Source organism: Elgaria multicarinata, chromosome 22 (genome assembly GCF_023053635.1).
Source record: "Elgaria multicarinata webbii isolate HBS135686 ecotype San Diego chromosome 22, rElgMul1.1.pri, whole genome shotgun sequence".
NCBI classification, from domain to species: domain Eukaryota; kingdom Metazoa; phylum Chordata; class Lepidosauria; order Squamata; family Anguidae; genus Elgaria; species Elgaria multicarinata.
In genome coordinates, this window is record NC_086192.1 from 1,410,030 (window position 1) to 1,431,822 (window position 21,793).

General features: G+C 50.0%; 1 protein-coding gene and 2 long non-coding RNA genes across 3 annotated transcripts; 1 reads left to right on the forward strand and 2 right to left on the reverse strand.

Moving 5' to 3' along the window:
* Positions 1-1,623: 1,623 nt before the first annotated feature.
* ERAL1 (Era like 12S mitochondrial rRNA chaperone 1) lies at positions 1,624-12,196 on the reverse strand. Its single transcript, XM_063146533.1, has 11 exons — positions 12,017-12,196; positions 11,221-11,382; positions 10,168-10,295; positions 9,986-10,063; positions 8,941-8,987; positions 8,767-8,828; positions 8,386-8,498; positions 6,939-7,265; positions 5,596-5,745; positions 5,297-5,377; positions 1,624-2,813 (listed from the first exon to the last, which is right to left on the reverse strand). Exons 1-11 carry the CDS (start codon positions 12,117-12,119, stop codon positions 2,691-2,693), a joined length of 1,374 nt encoding a protein of 457 aa, XP_063002603.1. The 5' UTR covers positions 12,120-12,196; the 3' UTR covers positions 1,624-2,690.
* Positions 12,197-13,783: 1,587 nt separating this feature from the next.
* On the reverse strand, positions 13,784-15,361 carry LOC134412596 (uncharacterized). Its single transcript, XR_010026428.1, has 2 exons — positions 15,323-15,361; positions 13,784-14,573 (listed from the first exon to the last, which is right to left on the reverse strand). It is a non-coding gene; the product is annotated as an uncharacterized LOC134412596 (long non-coding RNA).
* A 2,271-nt stretch (positions 15,362-17,632) lies between these two features.
* LOC134412510 (uncharacterized) lies at positions 17,633-21,704 on the forward strand. Its single transcript, XR_010026423.1, has 3 exons — positions 17,633-17,792; positions 20,334-20,470; positions 21,522-21,704. It is a non-coding gene; the product is annotated as an uncharacterized LOC134412510 (long non-coding RNA).
* Positions 21,705-21,793: the final 89 nt, after the last annotated feature.

Consider the following 21,793-nt stretch of genomic DNA (forward strand, 5'->3'; position numbering starts at 1 on the left):
TCCTCCCCGCCCAATAGGCTTAAGGAAGTAGTAGAGACGGGCCTCTTTTGCCCGCACACCGGATCTTCGGGTCCTTTTGGAAACCTTGGCTGAGACTGGTTCAGCCAGCCTTCCCCTAGTGGGGTTGGACTACAGGTCCTTCATACTGGCTGAGGATAATAGGGCCTGTAGTCCAACCCATCTGGACATCAGTTACCTAGGGAGGTTGTGGGCTCTCCCACACTAGAGGCCCTCAAGAGGCAGGACAGCCAACTGTCAGGTATGCTTTAGGGTGGATTCCTGCATTGAGCAGGGGGTTGGACTCGATGGCCTTGTAGGCCCCTTCCAACTCTGCTATTCTATGATTCTATGGAGGGGGCCAAGTTGGAGAAGGCTGGTTTGAACATGGATGTTTTATGCCCAGTTACCATCACAATAAACCATTTATAGAATGCAAATCATTCCTGCCTGTTCCTATGTATAAACAGCAGCATTAACTCAGTTTCATGCCCTATTCTGCACATCCTCCCTAAGCTACCTTACTACTCTCTAGCCCAGCCAGCCTCTGTATCTGGAACTGGGGTGGAAGGTCATCTGCTTCACACACCCCAAAGCACTTTGCGAACTTATCCAATTAACTATTTACTTTGCACCTTTTAAAACAAACTATTTCATTTGAAAGCCTGCTTTGGAGAGAAGCAGAATAGTAGAGTTCCAGGGGGCCTATATAAGGCCATCAAGATGGCTCAAGGCCCACGCACGGCACAGTTGGGTTCTGCCAGACCGGCGGAGCCGGTTGCTCCTGAGTTCAATCTGCAGGGAACAGTTTGTACGTCCGACCCAAATGGGTTGGCCAGCCAGCACATCTGCCACACACCCTGTGCAAGTCAGGAGCCTGAGTGGAAGGGCAGATACTTCTGGTCTGGAATCGGAGCGGCTGTTGAAACGTTTGCCCCAGGCAAATTGCAACTTCTGAATTCGCTCCAAGAGACCCCCATAAGAACACAACCACTCCAGAGTTCCTCCAAGGCAAATCTATGTCTAATGCCACCATCCACACCTGGCGCCCTCTTGACGAGTCGGACTACAACTCCCAGGGTGCCACGTTGAGGAAAGCAGTACAAGAGAGACGCAGAGTTTGAAGTAGAGGCAAGCTGTAACGGCCCACTCCAACACCCGGGGAATTGCAGCTTCATGCTTATCTAATTGAGGAGCGGCCTGGAACCCCTGTGAAATACCAACTCTCATTATGGAGCGGTTATCTTGCTACCATCTTGTCTCCAGGGAAGAGCTATCTGGGACGGAATTCTGCGGATGGCGCACCCAGCGCACGGGCTGGCTCCAAGGAGCAATCCGTTCACAGGGACAGGTCTGCTTCCTTGACAAGCCCAGCTCCACCTCCCGAAGCGTTCTGCTATGTCTACTGAGTCCCCACAACACCCGGCAATTCCGAGCATTTGTGCTTTAACAAAAGGCATTTTTCAAATCCTTTTCAAATCCCCACCCCAATTCCTCCCAGGTGGGGTCCAAAACAGCCCAACAGCAGGGGAGCTGTCCTCTAAGCTCACCTAGAAAGGATGGCTGAGCCTCCCCTGGTGGCAAACTCTGGTTGGTTGGCTGAGAAAGGAGCAAGAAGCAACAGCCTGAAAAGCGACCTCATTTTATTGCAAGAACATCACATCAGAGGACAGAACATCCTTGGCCTGGGGGAAGTGGGGTGGAGGAGGGCAAGCCATCACCCAGGCTTGGCTCAGAGCTACTCGAGCATTCTTCTCAGAGGAGGCCTGAGTGGCTGCTCCAGGGCAAGGACCGCTGCCTCCCCAAAGTTCCCAGCAACTTCTCCCATCAGTACACAGCACTAAAATGCCCTGGCAGTGCTCGACACAAGAGCGTGAGAAGATGTACAAGTACACGACGGAGATAGCGTGGGTTGAGGAAACCTTAAGGCTCTCCTCTCGCCTTAATACATCCCAGATTCACGTTTAGATGGGCGATGTCCCTTTCTTCCAGCTGAGCAAGGGGACATCAGGAACACACCCTCAAAGAATAAAGACGGCTCGAGCCCTGGCTTCCAGGCCCTCTTTGCAGCCACCATCTCGCACGGGTGTCCTCTGCTAAACAGCTCTGATCAAGAGAAGGCTTAAAGGCGGTGGGATTTCAAGCGACCCCCCCACCCCCGAGCCAAGCCCGGCACAAGAGACCAACCATGCACAGGTTCTCCAGAGGGGAGAAAAAAATCAACTCGCACAATGCTTGCGTGACTGGATCACCGCTTGAAAAGGGTTGGGTCATGTGAGCCAGAGACGATCTGGGCAAGGCTGCCCGTGAAAGTCCAAGGAGATTCACAGGGCATCATTTCTTCTGCCTTCTGAGCAGGAACACAGAGATCGTTATCACCCCAAAGCCATGATCGACTCCATGCCGGCCTGTAGCCCACGAGGCCCCACAGACCTCCCTGACATGACTTGTCAACACTGGGAAGCGTCAAGGTGAAGTCAGCCCCTTGCTGGAGCTCCTCCACTCACACCTGTGCCGCCTTCTTTGGGCTGAGAAAGAGGCAATCCAGAGAACCCTGCAATGCCAGAGTCCTTTGGGCCAGTTCCTGGTTCGATCCTTGCAGTCGGCTCAATGGGGGTGTTTCCTCAGAGCAAGGCTGATTCCAGTCTTGGCAGGAGCCCCGAGGGGCCGGGCAGCCCCAGCCAGCAGCGAGCTCATTTCCGTAGCTTCACACAGAGTCTAAGTTTCACGTCACACAGGAAAGCATCCATCAGGTCCCGGCCAGCCTCGTAGGCGATCTTACTGATCAGCTGGCCACGGTGACCAATCAGCATCTTCTGCACAGGAAAAAACACAGAGAGGGAGTATTAATGTGAACCAAGGAGCATCTTCCACGCTAGATGGACATCATTTTTGGTCAGGCGCCCCAGGCCTAGAAATCAGAAGGTCAAGATTGGGAAGGGCGGCTACGAGGGATTTGGGGGAAATCCTTAAAAGTAAAGATTGAACATTGGTCAGGATTCTTCAGACCCCGTGGTATTCCTGATCTCCATGCATGGATGCGAAAGTTGGACCGTGACTAAAGCAGATAGGAGGAAGATCGACTCATTTGAAATGTGGTGTTGAGGAGAGGTTTGCGGATACCATGGACCACGAGAAAGACAAATAAATGGGTTCTAGAACGAATGAAGCCAGAACTCTCTCTAGAAGCTAAAATGTTGAAATTGAGGCTATCCTACTTTGGACATGTAATGAGAAGGAATGACTCATTAGAAAAGGCAATAATGCTGGGAAAATAGAAATGTAATAAATAAATAAATAAAATAAGACCAAACAAGAGATGGACGGACCCAGTAAAGGAAGATACAGACATGAAGTTACAAGATCTGAATAGGGTGGTTTGCAACAGATGCAAATGGAGGTCGCTGATTCATAGGGCCGGCATAATTCAAAGCCATCTTGAAGGCACATAACTAACTTACTAACGAAGCCCAGGAAACTCCTGTATTTTGGATTTGTGTGTTGTATTGTGCTACCCCCGGGGCAAGATATATATTTTGAAGGGGAGAATATGCATTAAAAGTAAAGAAATAAAATGGCATTCTTCTATATCAGCAGGGCTTCACATAAGCTCTTTTGGTCACATAATTTATAGGTCCAGTGTTTTACCCTGCCTGGAAAGGGGGGCAAAAAGACAGGAAGTGACAAAATTAAAGTAAAACTGTGCCTTTTGGAAAGACCCCAATTTCTTTAAATATAGTTTCCATGTGTGTTTTTAAATATGCACATCCACATGAACTATGACTATGATACCAGTAACATAATACACCCGACCAATATTAAGAGCATACTTGGAAATTCTAGCCCCCTTAACGTCAAGTTCCAAAAATTGAATTCATTGCTCCCAAGTTACTTATTCATTGATTTGCAATTTTTAACAAATCCCGAACCGGTTGACGAAAGAATAACCACTAACAAAACAGACAGACAAAAACTGCACGCACGCAAATAATACCATGAGGCTGGTACAAAGACTGCTGGGGGAAAGCCAAAGTCAACAAGACATTTTCAAGGGCAGCCTAGAACATGCCAGCGTTGAGGACTGGCACACCTCAGAGAGGAGGCCACCCCACAGGGCGGGCACCACCGTGGAGGAAGCCTGTCTCCACGCTGTCGCCAAATGGAAACCTGTAGGCTGTGGCACGGGAACAGGTTGTAGAGGCCTGAGGTGACCTCGCCCTGAGCAGGTGACCTCAAATGTCGGCAAATACCGAGCGATTGCAAACTTGTCTTGGGACTGGCAGTAAAACAAATTGCTACAGTTGATGAGAATGGGAGAACAGCCCTGCTGGATCAAACCTAGTCCAGCCTTCTGTTCCCGCAGTGGCCAACAAGATGCCTCTTTGGAAGCCCAGAGGCAACCCACAAGGGCACAGCCCTCTCTCACTGCTGCTCCGAGCGACTAGGATTCAAATACTGCCTCTGAGACTGGAGGCGGCACGCAGCCACCAGGGTTAGGAGCCACTGATAGCCTTCTCCTCCAAGAATTTATCCAACCCCCCTTTAAAGCCATCCAAATCGGTGGCTGTCACATCTTGTGGCAGCGAATTCCATAGTTCAGTTATGGTGTGAAGAAGTCCTCCCTTTTGTCTGTCCTGAATCTCCCACCATGCAGTTTCGTGGGACGACCCCTTTGGGTTCTAGTATTATGGGAGAGGGAGAAAAAATGTCTCCCTACCTGCGATATGCCCCCCACCCCAACCAATCTTTCAGTTTAGGCATGCCAACTCCTCGCTATGACCAGCCTGGCATTTGCAATTTAGGGGTGCTGCTTGTGGCACACAGCCATGCTGACTGGGGATGATGGGAGCTGTTTTCCAACCCATTTGGAAGGTGTCAGGTTGGGGCAGGCTCTTTATGAGTACTTAAGCTGACCAGGCTGCTCACAAAGCAGATGCTCTTTCAGCCTTCACAAGGTGCTAGTGCTCATTGAGGAGCTGAGGGAGAAGCATTCAGCAGAAGCGTTAACCGTGTTTGAAGATTTCCCAATGCAGGGAGAGAGACGCCTTTATTATTGTTATTGCATTTACATCCCGCCTTTTTCCCTCCAAGGAACCCAAGGCGGTGTACATAATCCTCCTCCTCTCCATTTTAGCCTCACAACAACCCTGTGAGGTAGGCTGGGCTGAGAGTCTGTGACTGGCCCAAAGTCACCCAGTGGGTTTCCATGGCCAAGTGGGGACCGAAACCCAGATCTCCTGACTCGCAGTACAACACTTTAGCCACTACACCACACTGGCCTTCTGAGCGAGGTACTCACCACATGGGTATCCTTCTGGACCACCAAATTCTGCAGGATCACCAGCTCCCCACTGGGGCCCTCTTCCCATATCTCCGTCCTCTGAAAGGGGAAACAAGAGAATGCAGCAGCCTTCAACTGACTGACCGATTTATTTGAAGTACTTTTATGCCGCTCCTCAGCCAAAACAAGGCTCCCGGAACGGCTTATGTATAACCAGTAAAGCAAGATAGGCTCTGGTTGCTATCTAAAAAGACACGACACACAAGGAAAGGGAAAGGGGGGGGGAAGAAGTGCGCGCGTGTCTTGAGGTGGCTCACCTGGCCCACGGCGTACGGCACTTCCTCAGGCAGATACTCCAGGAGCTTCTCCCGGATGATGTTGTCGCAGACCTCCTGCGGGGACTGGCTGGTCAACACCTCACTGTGGAACTCCCAGGGGCCGGGCTTGGCTCGCTTCAGGAGATACCTCTGTCGGCAGGAAGGGTGAGGGTCACGGCGGGAGGCTTTGGCTCACTGCGCTCCCGGCCAGGAGGCTCAGGGGTCAAGGTGTGGGCATTCCCCGCCACACACCCAAAGCTTGTGCAAGGCAAGGAAGGAGACGGCGTCACTCCCACCCCATGGAACAGTAGCCAAGGAGGCCTAGCCTGGCTTCTGCCCTGCCCCGCTCCGAAGAAACCAGCCAGGAACTGCTTCTCAGTGGTAGAGAAGCAGGGAGAAGGTCCCTGGTTCGAACACCGGCAGCGTCTCCAGGCAGGGCTGGAGAACAATCCTGCCTGAAACCCTGCAGAGCTGCTGCTGCCAGTTGGTGTCGACACTTCTGAGCTAGATGGACTTGGTTTAAGGCCGCTTCGGATGGTCTTTAGCATCTGCTTGGAGGTTTTACTGCCCCTGTAACCAGGCCAGACTTCCCCAACCTGGTACCCTGCAGATGCGTTGGACTACAACTCCCAGCACGCTGGGAACTGTAGTCCAACACATCTGGAGGGCAGCAGTTGGGGAAGGCTGAACTACAAGTCTCACTTAGCAATAACAGCAACTCCAGTTGATTTATTTGTGCGATTCTTTCACCTATAACAGTTGCTGTATTTGAGATTCTTCACCCCCCGCCCTCTCTTAAGGCATTTGGGCTACTGTCCTTTCCCATACATTAATTACGCTTCGTGTCTGGAAGCCCTTCTTTTTGGCCACTTCTGAACCTGCCGGTCAACCAGCTTTGTTGGTGAGGCTGAGCCCTAAAGCATTATGAGAAGGGGGGGGACGCCTCCCTCTCTTCCCCACAATGCTGTTCACCCATTTTTAAGCCTCTATTCGAAACACAGCGGCAGGTGCAATCCGGTCTATCATCTTCCCCCTTTCGCCATCGTTACTCAAAGCCCAGGTCCAGCAGCTCTGGTTAGGACGCTGCCAGACAAAGGGATCCTTCTTGGTGAGTCATGTTTGTTCCATCTCGCCTAACAGCCAAGGCCCCCTGGGCGGTTCCCCAGAACATACAACGTAGCTCTCGCGTATCCGGAGCGTGCCACGGGTGCATTTATCCCTGTATCGTCTCTCTCCCTGCTAACGGAGCTTTGCGTTTACTGGGAGAACCGAACCCAGGACCTTTGGCAGGCCGCGCTGCCTCCCTACTGCTGAGCGCTGGGCTTGGGGCTGCAGGCTCTCACCTTCAGGATGTCCACCTCTTCTCCGTTCACCGCAGCCAGCATGAAGATCTCCCCAAAGTGCGGCCAGCCTTTCTTAGCGCCTTTCCTCTGCCCTTTTGCACTTTCCTCCGCAGGATCCGAGCCCGCCTCTTTGATGCCGACGCCAGTCTCCAGATCCCGGTCAGAGCCTGCTTGGAGTCCAGGAGGCACCTGCGGATCTCCGGCGTTCGCGGCCGTGGAGACGGGGTTGAACCTGGATCGGACGTTCAGCCTCTTCCCATCCACAACACCCTCAGTGAGCTGCGTCACCAATTCCAAGAGCAGAGATTTCTTCTTGAGAAGATCCACCTGGTCACAGAGCAGCAGAGGGGAACTGGGAGCTATTCAAAGGGGAGCTGAAAGGAGCAGGTCCCCAAGCCTCTCATTCATGCGAGCTACAAACATATTTCTCTTATGGACCACCCCTGGCTTCTACACCACATCTCAATCTCCTCGTCCATATAGCCAGGCCCCTCAGCTGGCCCATAGAGTTGAGAACATGAGCCCTGCTGGATCAGACCAAGGGCCCATCTAATCCAGCATTCTGATCACACAGTGGCTGACCAGCTGCCGATGGGAAACCCACAAGCAGGACATGGTGCAACAGCACCCTCCCACCCATGTTCCCCAGCAACTGGTGTACATAGGCATACTGCCTATGATACTGGAGGCAGCACATAGCCATCAGGACTAGTAGCCATAGATAGCCTTCTCCTCCAGGAATTTGGGCAACCCCCTTTTAAAACCATCCAAATGGGTGGCCGTCACCACAACTTGTGGCAGTGAGTTCCATAGTTTAACTCCGCACTGTGTGAAGACATCCTTCCTTTCGTCTGTTCCGAACCTCTCACCAATCAGTTTGATAGGATTAGGAGAGGAGAAAAATGGCTCCCTATCCACTTTCTACACACCAGGCATTATTTTTTTTAAATTGTGCCTGGAAAACAGGTCACAACATCTGTCACACTGCCTGCGGAAGACATGCCTCGGATTATCAGCAGCTCCAGGCTGCATTGACCCCAAAACATGGTAAAAGCAGCAGCAATAAATAGACCAGACTAAGTAAAGGGCTAGGGCTACAAGCATTAAATGGTGGATCAATCAACTGCGAACGTAGTCTCTGATTAACCAAGTCAATTTTAGTCACTGAAGTCCATTTTAATTGACAGGGGTATGGATTGGAGCGGCCTTGCTTATTCTTGGAAGCTCTTTTTGCTTCCGGACAGAAAATAAAAGTGGCAAAGGTGTCCTCTTCTCTCGAGCAACGAACAGCCGTTTTCGCTTACCACTACACCTTGCAATATTCATGAGAAAAACTACCCCACCATTAGAGTTTGGCTTTGCAGCAGAGGATGTGAACCGTTTGAAAAGGGTTTTACTTCCTTGAAAGACAGGGAGAATCTGAACAATGGTCAGGACAAAAGCTCACCTTGTTAAGGACAAGGATGCTGGGAACCTGTGGAAAGCTGGCAAGGCACTTCAGCACCTGGGGGTGAAGGCTGTTCCGGGTGTAGCGATCCGACACGTCCACAAGGACCAGCGCTTCAAAAACAGGAAAGGGTTCACGAGGTCAGCAAGGGCTGGCCTCTTGCTCCTCGCATCCCAGCAGCGCAGGAAGTCTGCCAGCAGCATTTTAACCCACACTGAACTGTCAAGGGGATTTCAACCAGCCCGAGGTGGAGAGGGAATAACTTACTGGCTTCTCTCTTCTGCCTTGACCCATCACCAGGATGGCACCCAAAAGGTGCCCAGGGCACGGCACAAATGGGGGAGGGGGGCAGTGGGAAAAAGATAAATACCAAACCCCCACCTAAGTCCGCCTTCTTCAAGCTCTTGAAGGGGTCGTGCAGCATCGAGCCCTCCAAGTTATGCCTGAAAGAGAAAGTGCAAGGCACACCCGGTCACGTTGGCCCTTTCCTGGTCCCTCCCGACGGAGATGCTCCTCTCCTTCCGAGCCAGGTGTTTTGTTTTGTTTTGTAAATACCTTTTGGCTTTGACAGAACTGGTGAGACCAGGAGTGTCCAAGATAATCTAGGGAGAGAAAGAACGAGGCAAGTATTTTAGAAGTTAAAAAGGTTCAAGACCTGAGAAGATCAAGCCAGATGAAGTACTTTGGCCACATAATGAGAAGACAGGACACCCTGGAGAAGAGGCTGATGCTAGGGAAAGTGGAAGGCAAAAGGAAGAGGGGCCGACCAAGGGCAAGATGGAGGGATGATATTCTGGAGGTGACAGACTTGACCTTGGGGAAGCTAGGGGTGGCGACGGCTGACAGAAAGCTCTGGCGTGGGCTGGTCCATGAAGTCACGAAGAGTCGGAAGCGACTGAACGAATAAACAACAAATATAGCACCAACAATGTACTTGGTGCTGTACAGAATATACAAATAAAACAGTAACACCCTGCCTAAAGGCTTAGTCTAAAATCACATTAAAACATATGAAGGGGGGAAGGGGTTACACAAAACAGAAATAAGGGAATGAGTTGAGAGCGAGAGAGGGATGGTTTGCAAAAAACTGATTTGAAGAAAAACATGCGTGTTTACTTCCAGACTTAATGGAACACATTTATTCTAGCGTGTTTCGTGGATGCTGCCCATTTCATAAGATGCCCATAAAACATCAGACGATGTCCATGAAAGCTGATGCCAGAATAAAAGTGTTACCTCTTTAAGGCGCCACAAGACTCTTTGTCACAACAGAGTAAGACAGCGGATGCTCCGGAAAACATCTATCTGGCTTCCCCAAATGTGTTGAGACTGCAACTCCAAACATTCCCATACGTGATTGTCAGAGGCCACTAACAGAAATGGGTGCTTAAAGAGGATTAGACAAATTAACGAATTGCGGGCCTCATAGAGCAATTAGCCACAACAGCGAGGCAGTTTACTGCCAACTGCCAGAGGCAGGGGTCAAACCGTCTGGGAATCACCATCTTGATGAACAAGGCCCTGCTTGGAGGCTACCTAAGGAGTGTGTGACTAGTTCTCTGTGGGGATAGTGCTTGGGTGAGTTCTCATCAATACCCACCAGCTGGGTATCCTCTTTCGTGACGACGCCCTGGGCGTTGCATCTCGTTGTATGCACTTTCTTGGACACCGGCAGGACCTGCCGAGGAAACGAGCAAGAGGTTTTATGTTACAAGGAAGTCTCGAAGACTGGCACTGATCCTCCTGCACCCACAGAAAAAGGTAAGTGCCAGCCCCATTTACCTTCCGTCCCAGAATCTGGTTGGACAGGGTCGATTTACCAGCATTCGGAGCCCCGATAATTGCAATCCTCAAGGTCTTGGGGTTCTCGGGCTGATCGGGCTGGAGCTCCAACAAACCTTCTTGCTCATCTATAAAAGGAATACGACAGGCTCCGCTGTGATCTCAGGACTGGATTCACACGAACACACACTACAGATTAACAGGCCATCTAATTCAGTAATTCTCAAACAACATGCAAGAACAACATGCAAGAACTAGTGTGCCACAATAAAATTAAACAACTAAAGGCTTCCATGAGCTTGAAATACCCATCCATAACATCCAGGCCAGGATACAAGCCTTGCTTCCTTCTAACCAGCTTCTGCAGAGGGCAGAAAATTCTGCCCCATCTTTGCATGGGGTCAGATTGGAACTACTGCCCTCACAGGAGGGTGACCGTTGCACCTCTGTACAAGTCATTCCTTTTCTAATTAAACTCGGAACAGTAACTCTCAAATAAACACAGGAGGCAAGCTTTCAGCTTTATAGCTGCTTTTAACTACTGCTTTAAATAGTCATTTCTGATGCCTTGTTGCTTTCTCCTTCACTTCTTTAACATTTATACCCTACCTTTTATTTTTTAAAAAAGTACACACCAGTCAATGTCAGCTTATAACATCAGAATGAAAAAAAATAACTAACGAAAACATATCAAAACAATGCAGCACAAGACAGAAAAATACACAGAAATAGCAGGGAGCAAAAATATGTGTTTTACTGACACTTATTTGATTGTTTATGGCTTCTTAAATAAATCTTGTAAGCCACTTTGAGTATGTTAAGGTGGAAAAGCAGGCAAAATATTATACCGTCATTCTCTCTATTTCTGGTGTTCAGGCTGCGAGCAAACATTGCTGACACCATCCACCACATACAAGAAAGAGGACTGAGCGGACTCCAGTTTGCAGAGGCACCTGGATACCCTCTAGCAGAGACACAAACGCTCCTTTCTGCTCTCCTTGTGAGCCTCCGCCTGAACACTTCCTCAGACAATTCAGCGGATGCAAGGCCCACCTTTGAAGGCGCTCAGAGGTGGTGGGTGCTGACAGATCGGACACTCGGTCTCTTCTTTTGAAATCCCCAGGATGTAATCCAGGGCAGAGTCATTTCCGTACAAGCGGACAGGGAAAACTCTGGCCTGTTGGGATCGGTCGTTCGGGAAAAAGAGGGCAGTACCTATGTCGGAAAAGGAGGGAGAAAAGTTCTGGAATGGCTCCGTGGCAGGCTGGCCAGGGGGTTCCCATATTCCCCCCACAACAGAGATTCAGGAGTACACTGCCTCTGACCATGGAGGAAATCCCCCCAATCCCACCTTCCTCCAACCTCATTCCCTCCAGGTATGCTGGACTCCAACTCCCATCATGCTAGTTAAAGAGATGGTGGAAGATACAGTCCATCAAATCTGCAAGGCTTCAGGTAGGGCAACAGCCCTGCTGGCTGGGGATGATGGGAGCTGCAGTCCAACACATCTTGAGGGTATCAGGTGCGCCGCCACCTGGGTTTAACGATGGGAGTTGGAGTCCATCACATGTGGAGGGTACCAGATAGGGCAATGGCCTAACTGGCTGGGGATGATCTGGAGGATACCAGGTAGGCCACACACCCCTTGTGATTGGGGATAATGGGAGTTGGGAGTCTATCACATCTGGAGGGTAGCAGATGGGGCAATGGCCAAACAGGCTGGGGAGGATGGAAGTTGCAATGGAAACAAGTCTGGCCGGTGCCAAGGTTGGGAAAGGCTGCAGGCATTATCGCAGGCCCCGTCCCGCCGCCCCGCCTCCGCTCCTTCCCCGCCGCCTGGAGACGCCACCTGAGCCGGCGCAGCGCGGCGGCCACCCTCGCCCTCTCCAGGCCCGGAGCCCCGCTCGGCCCAAGGCCCACGAGTCGCGCCAGGCCAGGCCCGCCGCTGCCATGGTAACCACCGCCTCCGCCCCTCACGGAGCGTCTCGCGCGCCGGGCGCCGCCATTTTGACCCCCTGACGCGCGAGATGCATTGTGGGAGGAGGAGGGAAAGGAGACGCGGCTCCCATTGGCCGGCGGCGGCGGAGGTGAAGCGCCATAGAGAGCCAGAGTGGCGGCGAGAGCGGCCCTCGCTGCGGAGGAGACGCGCGGGGCATTGTGGGCGTTCCTTCAGCCAGGCGGACAAAGTTGGATATTTATTTTTTAATGGACCAAGCATGTGCGGAGTGCCTTTTCCGCGCGAAATAAAAGTATCTTCTCAAGGTTGACGTAAGTGCGCAGGGCCTCTGAGCATATGAAGAGCGCCTTTTCATTTGCGAAGGAAGCTGGCTCATTTTGTTTTCAGTGGACCTCTGAGCTTATGTAGAGTGCCTCTTCTTTGCCAAAGGAAACATCCTTATTTTTTTTTAATGGACCAGAAGGCCCAGTGTGTCTGAGCATAGGCAGAATGCCTTTTCTTTGTGAAAGAAACCAGTCTATTTTATTTTTGATAGAGTTAAAGGCACAGTGCCTGCCTCTGAGCATGTGAAGAGCATTTTTAAAAAACTTTTACAGTTTTATATTATGTTCTGACTTATTGTACTTTATGGTTTTAACTATGAACTGCCGAGAGAGCCCTTAGCAGTATGATAATAATAAATAAGAGCACCTTTTTTTGTGTGGACGAAACTGGCCTACTTTATTTTAAGTGGACCTGAAGACACAGTACCTGAGCTTATGCAGAGTGATGGTGCTATATAAATAAATAAATAATAATAATAATAATAATAATAATAATAATTTTCAATGGATCTGAAGCCACAATGCCTCTGAGTGTATGCAGAGTGCCTTTTCTTTCTTTTATTTATTTATTTATTTATTACATTTCTATACCGCCCAATAGCTGGAGCTCTCTGGGCGGTTCACAAAAAAGTAACGCGCTTATTTTGTTTTCAATGAACCTAAAGGCACAGTGCCTCTGAGGCTATGCAGAATGCCTTTTCTTTGTGAAAGAAACAAGCTTATTTTGTTTTCAATGGCTCTAAAGCCACAGTGCTTCTGAGTGTATGCAGAGTGACTTTTCTTTGTGAAAGAAACGATCTTATTTTGTTTTCAATGAACTTAGACTTATCCGATCTACTTCTACATTAGTAATCAAAGCAAATATTACAAGAATTCCCCAAGTCTCCCTCCCCTCCCCTCCCAAGGAAGCCATTCCTAATTTCTTAGACATCCATCCTGCCTTTCCTTCAAGAATCAAGAGAGTGCATGCTTCCCTCCCTGTTTTTAGCCTCACAATCACTCTGCGAGGTAGGTTAGTTGAGAAGAAGAGAGAGTACTACTGGCCCCAAATCTTCAATGGTGCTTCACGGCCAAGCCAACATTTGAACCCGGCCCTCAGCAAAGATTCTTCATGCCCCTGCATCAGCCTTCCCAAACCCGGAGCCCTCCAGGGGTGTCAGACTAGAACTCCCAGCCGACTAAGCTCCGTGAACCTTTCCATCCCAGCAGTATTTTGGGGAACACCCCCCCCTCCCCAGGAGGTGACAGGAACACAGTTCGAAAGCTGCAGCGTTCCATCATGGCGTCCTGCTTTCTCCTCACCCCCGCGAATAAAAGCCAGGCCCACACGGAGGCATCCAGGAAACACTTTATTTTTCACAGGAACACAGAGGAAGAATACCGTCCGGAGATCGCTGGAGGACGTCTGCCGCTCTCTTCTGCAGAGCCGGAGGCTGGCCGGCATGGCAAGAGAACCCTTACCATTACTAAACTCAGTAATGGTAACGGTTTCGCCGACACACCGCAAGGTTAGTCTTCCGGGCAGAGCTGTTGCAATGTGGGGTTTTTTTAGCCTCACTTCTCCTCTCCTGATCCAGCAAATGCTTTGTTATTATTAATATGCGTATCTCTGTGCCACCTTTAAGGGAAAAAGCCCTCCCAAAGTGGCTTATGCAATAAAACCCTGTACCAAAAAACCCCTACAACAAGGGGCATCCAAGGCACTTTTCTTTTCATGTGCTGCGATCATGCTACGTTTCCCCGCAGCATGCTGGCCCTTCCCCCAAAGCGTATTTGGTGTAATGAGCCTCTAGGCTAAACGATTTGGGAAGTGACCATAGCTCAGGGTTGGTGCTTCTTACGCTAAACCCCCTCACCCTGTGCTGTTCAGGGGGCATGGAAAGGACCGCTCTAGTTTCAAAAACAACTGATTCCTCTGCTCGCCTGTGGCGATCCTCAAGTCCCGTACAAGTGATGCCGAGGAGGAAGGGCCTGGAAGATCCAGGTGGGTTCCGACGGGTGAATGGGCTCAAGGTAGTACATCATCTATACTGTAGTGTCTCATTCCAACTTACAGTATATGATGATATCCAGCCTGGAGCCTTTGCAAGTCAGTTTTCTCTGTCACTGGCTCTGGACCTGGAGCGCTGGAGGAACAAGGAGAGAGAGAGAGAGAGAGAAAAGAAACAACACAAGAATTAGGTGGAGAATCTTGACATTTCCTCCCCTTCCCCCCACCCCAACTTGAACCTGGTTTAAAATTTGTCACGCAGCATCAATCAGATCTTGGCTCAGTCTCGACACACACAGTCTCTTTCTTAGCCTAGCCTACCTCGCAGGGTTGTTGTGTAGCTAAAATAGGGTGCCGGAGACCTATTCACACTGCCTCAGGCTCCTTTAACGAATCAGTGAGATTGTCATGGAATAATAAAGCAAAGTTCCTGATTTGTTTGGGGGGGGGGAACAACACCCCCCCAAGAACATCCCAATCCAGCTATTAATACCAAACGTGGTTCCATCATTTTTGGGCTCAGGGATAATACATTTTTCAAGGACTGGTCAAGGGAGGCAAAGATAGAACTCTGCTAGCTGCCTACTGCCAATGCCTAGGGCAGCTTTCCCTTTCTCTCCAGTGGACTACTAGCCTACTGGGAGTCGTCCCACACATCTGGAGGGCAACCAGTTGGGGAAAGTTGGTCTGGTGTCTCTTTTGGCCCTAGAAATAAGCGTGAGGGAGAAATTGCCCAGTTATTCCAGTCTTGGCTCCCTGTCTTAAGATCTTCAGTGCATCTGCCGAATGGGGGCTGAATGCTAAAGCTGCAAGGGAGGAGGAGGCCAACAGAAGGAAGATCTGAGCCCAAATATAAAGAAGCCCCAGTCCCGACTCAATGCTTACCTTTCTGCTCTGCCTGTGGTCCTTGTGAGGTCCAGCATCTTCTAGAAACGGGGGTTTGGGAAGCAGGCTCTTTATATACCCTGCTCCTCATTTGCATCCTCTGTGGTCCCCTCCTCTTAGCCCTCCCTTTCCTAAGTTTGGCTCCCCTCCAAAAGTCACTCTCCCCCCTCCCTCTTCCAGGAAATTAAAGCAATCTGAGGACATCAAGTTGGGACTCCCCACTCGGAGGGAGGCGCCCCACTGCTCTGCCCCGCTTCTCTCTTCCACGCTAGAGGGAATTCATTTCTAAACGGAGAGGTGGCCCTTGCCCTCTAGCTTCTCCAGACCCTGCCCCAGGCTGAGGGTGTTGCAGGCTGGGGAGGCAGGAAAGGCGGTTTGTGCATGCTCAGAGGTTCTCCCTCGTTCTCTTCTTGGTTTCTGGATTTCTGTGTAGCCTTCAAATATTGAGTTTGTTCTGACTCTATACTGTTAGCTTCACCCTACCCGGTGCCTGTTTACACTTCCCTGTGCCTGTTTGCATTCTCCTTCCCTCTTTATTGTTTACTACAACTTTATTAGATTGTAAGCCTATGCGGCAGGGTCTTGCTATTTACTGTGTTATCTGTACAGCACCATGTACATTGATGGTGCTATATAAATAAATAAATAAATAAATAATAATAATAATAATAATAATAATAATAATAATAAGACATGATGAGCGTTTGAAGTACGTTCTCAGACTGAAACTCTGGCTCCAAATTCAACGCAGAAGGCTGCAATGGTTTAGAGAGAGCGTTCAAACGGCCCGCTCTGCAAAAATAAAAATGGAAATGCCCTCCCTCTCTCTCACACGCAAACAGTTTGAGCCAAACTCAAACAGCCGGGTGTGGGCATTGCAGAGAGTGCCTCTGAGCTCAGCCAGAGTGCATTTTCCACTCCGCAGCCAATTCCAGTGCAACTGGGCTCAGAGCTGAGGGCTTCCTTCCCAGGAGACCAGGGAACCCAAGGAGTGGCGAGATCCGGGACCTGGGAATGTCTTCTGAAAATCGTACTCAGTGCTGGAACCTTTGCAAAATAATCATAAAAACAAGAGCGTTTTGCAGCATGCACAGAGTGCCATTCTTCAGTGGTGCCTCCACAACCAACCAGCCCAGGGTCCTATGGGCATTTGTTACATCTTGACTGGACTCCTGCAATGTGCTCTACTTGGGGCTGCCCTTGAGTACTACTCAGAAACCCCACCAGTGTAACTGACTCCAATTCAAGGCGCTGGTTCTCCCCTCAACAGCTTGAGACCTGGCCTTCGCCTCCCATCTGAACTGGCCTGTCCTTTAAGCTCAACTGCTGCACCCAGCTTCAGAAGCATGGTTGGCGGCAACACAGAAGAGGGCTTTTTCAGTGGTGACACCTCTAATATGGAATTCCCTATCCCAAGAGCTCATGTCACCCTCCCTCGTGATCTTTCTGCCAGTAGGCTTCGATTGGATTCGCACAACACGCTAACCCACACTCAGTGTGGGTGGTTTGTTGAACTGTGGGTTAGCACGTCGTCCGAACCCAGAACATTTCCCACCATGTAGTGTGGCTTATTTTTCTTGAACGATCCACCTTGAAAACCCAGAGTTTGTTGTTGGGTTGTTCAAAGTGGTTAACAAGCCATCTGTGGAAAATGTCCTGGGTTCAAACAACACTATTCAACAAACAACACTGTGTGGGTTAGCGTGTTGTGTGAACAGCCCCAGTCTCTCTCTCTCTCTCCACAGTAACTCTTTAAACAAGCATATGACTTTTGCTGTTGCTTCATTTTATTTATTGGCTGTTAGGGGTGTGTGTGTGTGTGTGTGTTTGCTGCTTTTAAGTTCTTCCTGTGTTGTCCCTATTACTGCTTTTCGGTTTTGATCTTTTGTAAGCCGCTTCAGCTGACTCTGCTTCTGGAGGGGGGAAAGCAAGGTCTTCAATCAATAGTAACAACTCGCCCATACCTGAGGCTTTGGGTACCTGAGCATTTCAAAGCCCCAGCACCTGTTCTGGGCAAAACCCCATACTGGCCCTAACTCCAGATGTGTGAGAGCAGGCTGCACGTGCTCAAACTTGCCCTTGGTCGATGATAGTCCTGTGGATGATCCGGGGCTGATACTGCTTCGAGAGCTGAGCAGCTTTACAGACTTGCTGAAAATGTGCTTGCACGCCTGCAGAGGCAGTAATTCTCGGAAGCTCTTGCCTGTCAGGGGCCGATAAGGGCACAGCCCAGTATCTGTGTGCATGGCCTTGTTATCAGAGGCCTGGCCCAGCCAGGCACAAATGCACTCAGAAGAGGGGACACCTGGCTTTCACAACAGCCCCTCGTCTGGGCCTTGCTGATTGCACCAAGGGAGATGGGGCAGGGAGACCTATCTGGAAATTCATCACATCTCTGTTGGGCTCAAGTCAGTGTGCGTGAGGTCAGCGGTGCAGCTTGGAAATTTTAGATCCTGGATTTCATGGACTGGTGAGGCTCCCTTTAGATGGCCATGTGCATTCCTTCCTCTGCCAAGCACACATCTCACATTCCTTTTCTCCCCTCCCACTGCTGTTCTGCGCTTCGCAAGTGCTTCTTTGTCCCCGATATCTTAGGGCAAAGAAACCAAACCAAATTGATTGCTAACCATGATAAAGAAAGAGAGAGAGAAAGAGAGAGAGAGAGAGAGAGATTGAGGGGAGACATGAGAGCACTCTTCAAATACTTAAAAGGTTGTCACACAGAGGAGGGCCAGGATCTCTTCTCAATCCTCCCAGAGTGCAGGACACGGAATAACAGGCTCCAGTTACAGGAAGACAGATTCTGGCTGGACATCAGGAAACACTTCCTGTTAGAGCAGTACGACAATGGAACCCATGACCTAGAGAGGTTGTGGGCTCTCCCACACTAGAGGCCTTCAAGAGGCAGCTGGACAACCATCTTTCACGGATGCTTTAGGGTGGATTCCTGCATTGAGCAGGGGTTGGATGCAATGGCCTTATAGGCCCCTTCCAACTCTACTATTCTATGAGAGAGAGACTCTGAGCATGTGCAATTTTGCATCTGAAACTCAGTTCATGGCACCATCATGATGGTTTCTCCTGGCCCCAAAGCTGAACACATTTCTTCATGGATAAGCGTCTTTTTTTGTTGTACAAAAAGATACGTTTTTAAAAGGAAAAAAGAATAAAATAAGCATCTGTAACCATGTACAGGCCCAGTCAGCTGCCCCTAGACTCTAAAATGTTTAAAAGCAAGAAGACTTTGGTGGACTGTTTTCTGCCCAGGGCCTGACGCAGGGCCTGTTTGACGTTGGCACCATCACCACTGGGAGACTCTCTTGCTATCTGGATTTTGGTCCCACATTCCTGGCCTAGCTATACTACCATATAGCATTTGTCTTGGTTTTGCCACAAAAAAATCATCATGTGGTGCATTAAGTTGAGATCTGGTGCCTGCCCAAAGTCACCCACCCACCTTCAGGGCTGAGCAGGGATTTCTCCATCCGCTATGCCAGGGGTAGACAACCAGGTTGCCCTGCAGTTGTTCTAGATTACAAGTCCCATCAGCCCCAGCCAGCACAGCGAAAGGCCTGGGATTGTGGGAGCTGCCGTCCAAAATATCGATTCAGCAAAACCCGGCAACTTCAACCAACTCCAGGCTTAGATTCTTTGCTGCTGCTGCGGGCCAAGTTCATTTATTTCTTTAGAAAGGTGTTGCCTTTTGGCCCTCACGAAGGGTAGAGCTGTAGAGCAAGGCATCCAGAGAGCACCAGGAATGGGAAGGATGGACCAAAGGAAGGATTCCTCTGTGCAACCTAGAATTGACCTACGGAGCTCACTAGGATGGCTCAGATGGCTTGGAAAGCAGATTAAACAAACTCATGGAGTTCTTTCCACGGATGCTTGGTTCTGAGGGTGACATGAAGCCTCCGTGTTCAGGAGTAGTATACCCTGGAATAATATTTGCTGGCATGGGTGTGGGGAAAGGAAAGGCCCTTTTTGGCCTAATTGTTGACTTCCTCCAGGCAGCTGATAGGCTGTTGTGAGAGGCATCATGAAGAACCGCCCAGAGAGCTCCGGCTATAATAAATACATAAATACATAAAACCAGATGGACATAGGAGGCTGCCTTATTTAAGTCAGGCCCTGGGTCCTGCTAGCCCAGTATTGTTGACACTGACCAGCAGCAGCAGCAGCAGCAGCAGCAGCAGCAGCAGCAGCAGCAGCAGCAGCAGCAGCAGCAGCAGCTCTTCAGAGTTGAGGGAAAACAAACTGAAGCTGAATCCAGACAAGACAGAGTTGCTTGAAGGGCCACAACCTAGGTTTGGAGGAGTGTCAACCAGCTCTGGATGGGGTTACACTCCCCCTGGAAAACTGTGTTCGCAGCTTGGGGGTGCTTCTGGGTCCGTTGCTCCAAATGACAGCCCAGATAGATACGACGGGGCCAGGAGTGCCTACTTTCAGCTTCGCCAGCTGCACCCCTTCCTAGAGTCAGAAGACCTAAAGACAGGGATGACCACATTACACCAGTTCTAAAATCTCTTCACTGGCTGCCAATTAGTTTCTGGGCGAAGTATAAAGTGTTGGTTATTACCTTTAAAGCCCTACATGGTTTGGGTCCAGGCTACCTGCGGGATCACCTTCTCCTATACAATCCACCCTGCACACTCAGGTCCTCTGGGAAGAATCTACTTCAGTCAGCCAAAATTAGACTGACAGGTATTACCCAGAGGACCTTCTCTTCTGCTGCTCCCAGACTGTGGAATGGCATGCCAGGACAGATTCGTCAACTTAACAGTCTATCAGCATTTAAGAAAGCTATTAAGACTGATCTCTTCCGGCAGTCCTATCCAGTGGAATTTTAGGATATTTTAACAATGTATATTATGTTTTAATTCAGTTTTATGTATTTTATAGTTACTGTTGTTCCCTGCCTCGATCAAAATGGAGAGGTGGGTAAGAAATAATAATAATAATAATAATAATAATAATAATAATAATAATAATAATAATAATAATAATATTTCAGGCAGGAGAGTCAGGGACCTTCCACGTGCAAAAGAGAGGCTCCGCCACTGAGCTCTTACTCTTCCATCTGATCCAGCACAGCTCTCTTGATGATCCACATCCAAGAAGGATAGCAGGAAAAGGCCCAGAAACAGCCAGGTGAGAGGCCAGATTAAATATCCCATTGCATACTCCTTGGGGCAGAGCTCCCAGCCCACATAGCACTTAAGACAGGGTGGGCCATTTCTGACCCTCCAGATGTTTTGGCCTACAAAGGGCTGGCAGAAGCTGTAGCCCAAAACATCTGGAGAGGCCACAGAGAGCCCCTCCCCCACAAAGGAGCACTTCCTGTTCTCCATTCTGAGCTTTTCCAACATTCCCAGTAAACAGAAAGCCCAGACTGGGGCATTCTGGCCCCCCAAATAAAAACTTTAAAAGTCCGCAGCCTTGGCTGTTTGAGAAGGGAGAGGGCTCCCTAGGCACAGCTGTCCCCCAAGACTGGTACCCACCCATTGTGTTGGATTACAACTCCCAGGGGATGCTGGGAATTGTATTCCAGCACTGGAGGGCACCATGGTCGAGGGAAAGCTGTTCTAAAAAGCCATGAATATCTTGGCCAGAGTGAACATGCGCGGTTTGCCCTCCATGCCCCGCCCCCTATCCTGCTGCACAAACTCCGTGTGTCCTTCCGTGCATCAGGCGGCCTTTGCACCAGCTGCCTCGCCAGAGATAAGGAGTCCTGGCATCTCCCTTGGCTATGTGCAGCCTGCCAAAGGCACCACGCCCTGGGCTATCAGCAGCCTCCCGGCGGCATCTGGACTGCCCGATTCATTTCTCCGGCAAGGAACTGCTGCCTCCCAAACGGGGCCACACGGAGAATGCTAGGCTGCCCCTCCTGGGAAACAAAGACTTTCCCAAACTTGCCACCCTCCAAACAGGTCAGACTTCAATTCCATCACTCCCATCCGGAGGGCACCAGGTTTGTGCAGAGCTGAAAGGGCGGTGTCACACGGCCAGAAGTCTCTGCCTGCCTGCAGCATCCAATGTGCACATCTTGAACCCTCTTTCATGATCATGCCTCCTTCTTCTCCAACATTTTCTAGACTGATGGATCTCCAGCTCTTCTCAGCTGTTTCCCCTTTCAAGCCTCTCCCTTCCTATCCTCCTCCAACTCCTTCCCATCTTCCTTGCCTTGCTTTGCACCCAACAGGTGACCCTGCAAGGACGGAGGAAGGTGGCGCTACTAAGCACCTGGGTCTCGCTGTCCTGTCTGAAGGCTAAACCGCATGCGTTTTCACGTCCAAAGCTGTCTGCTTGCCAGCAATTCAGTTGATGCGAAGCGGGCCGTTTGACTGTTTCACAAATCCTACCCTCCGTAAACTGAGGATCGTTATCTGCGTGTTTCCGACCATACTTCACATCGCGTTAACTAGAGCAGCTAAAAATCATAGAATAGTAGTTGGAAGGGGCCTATGAGGCCAT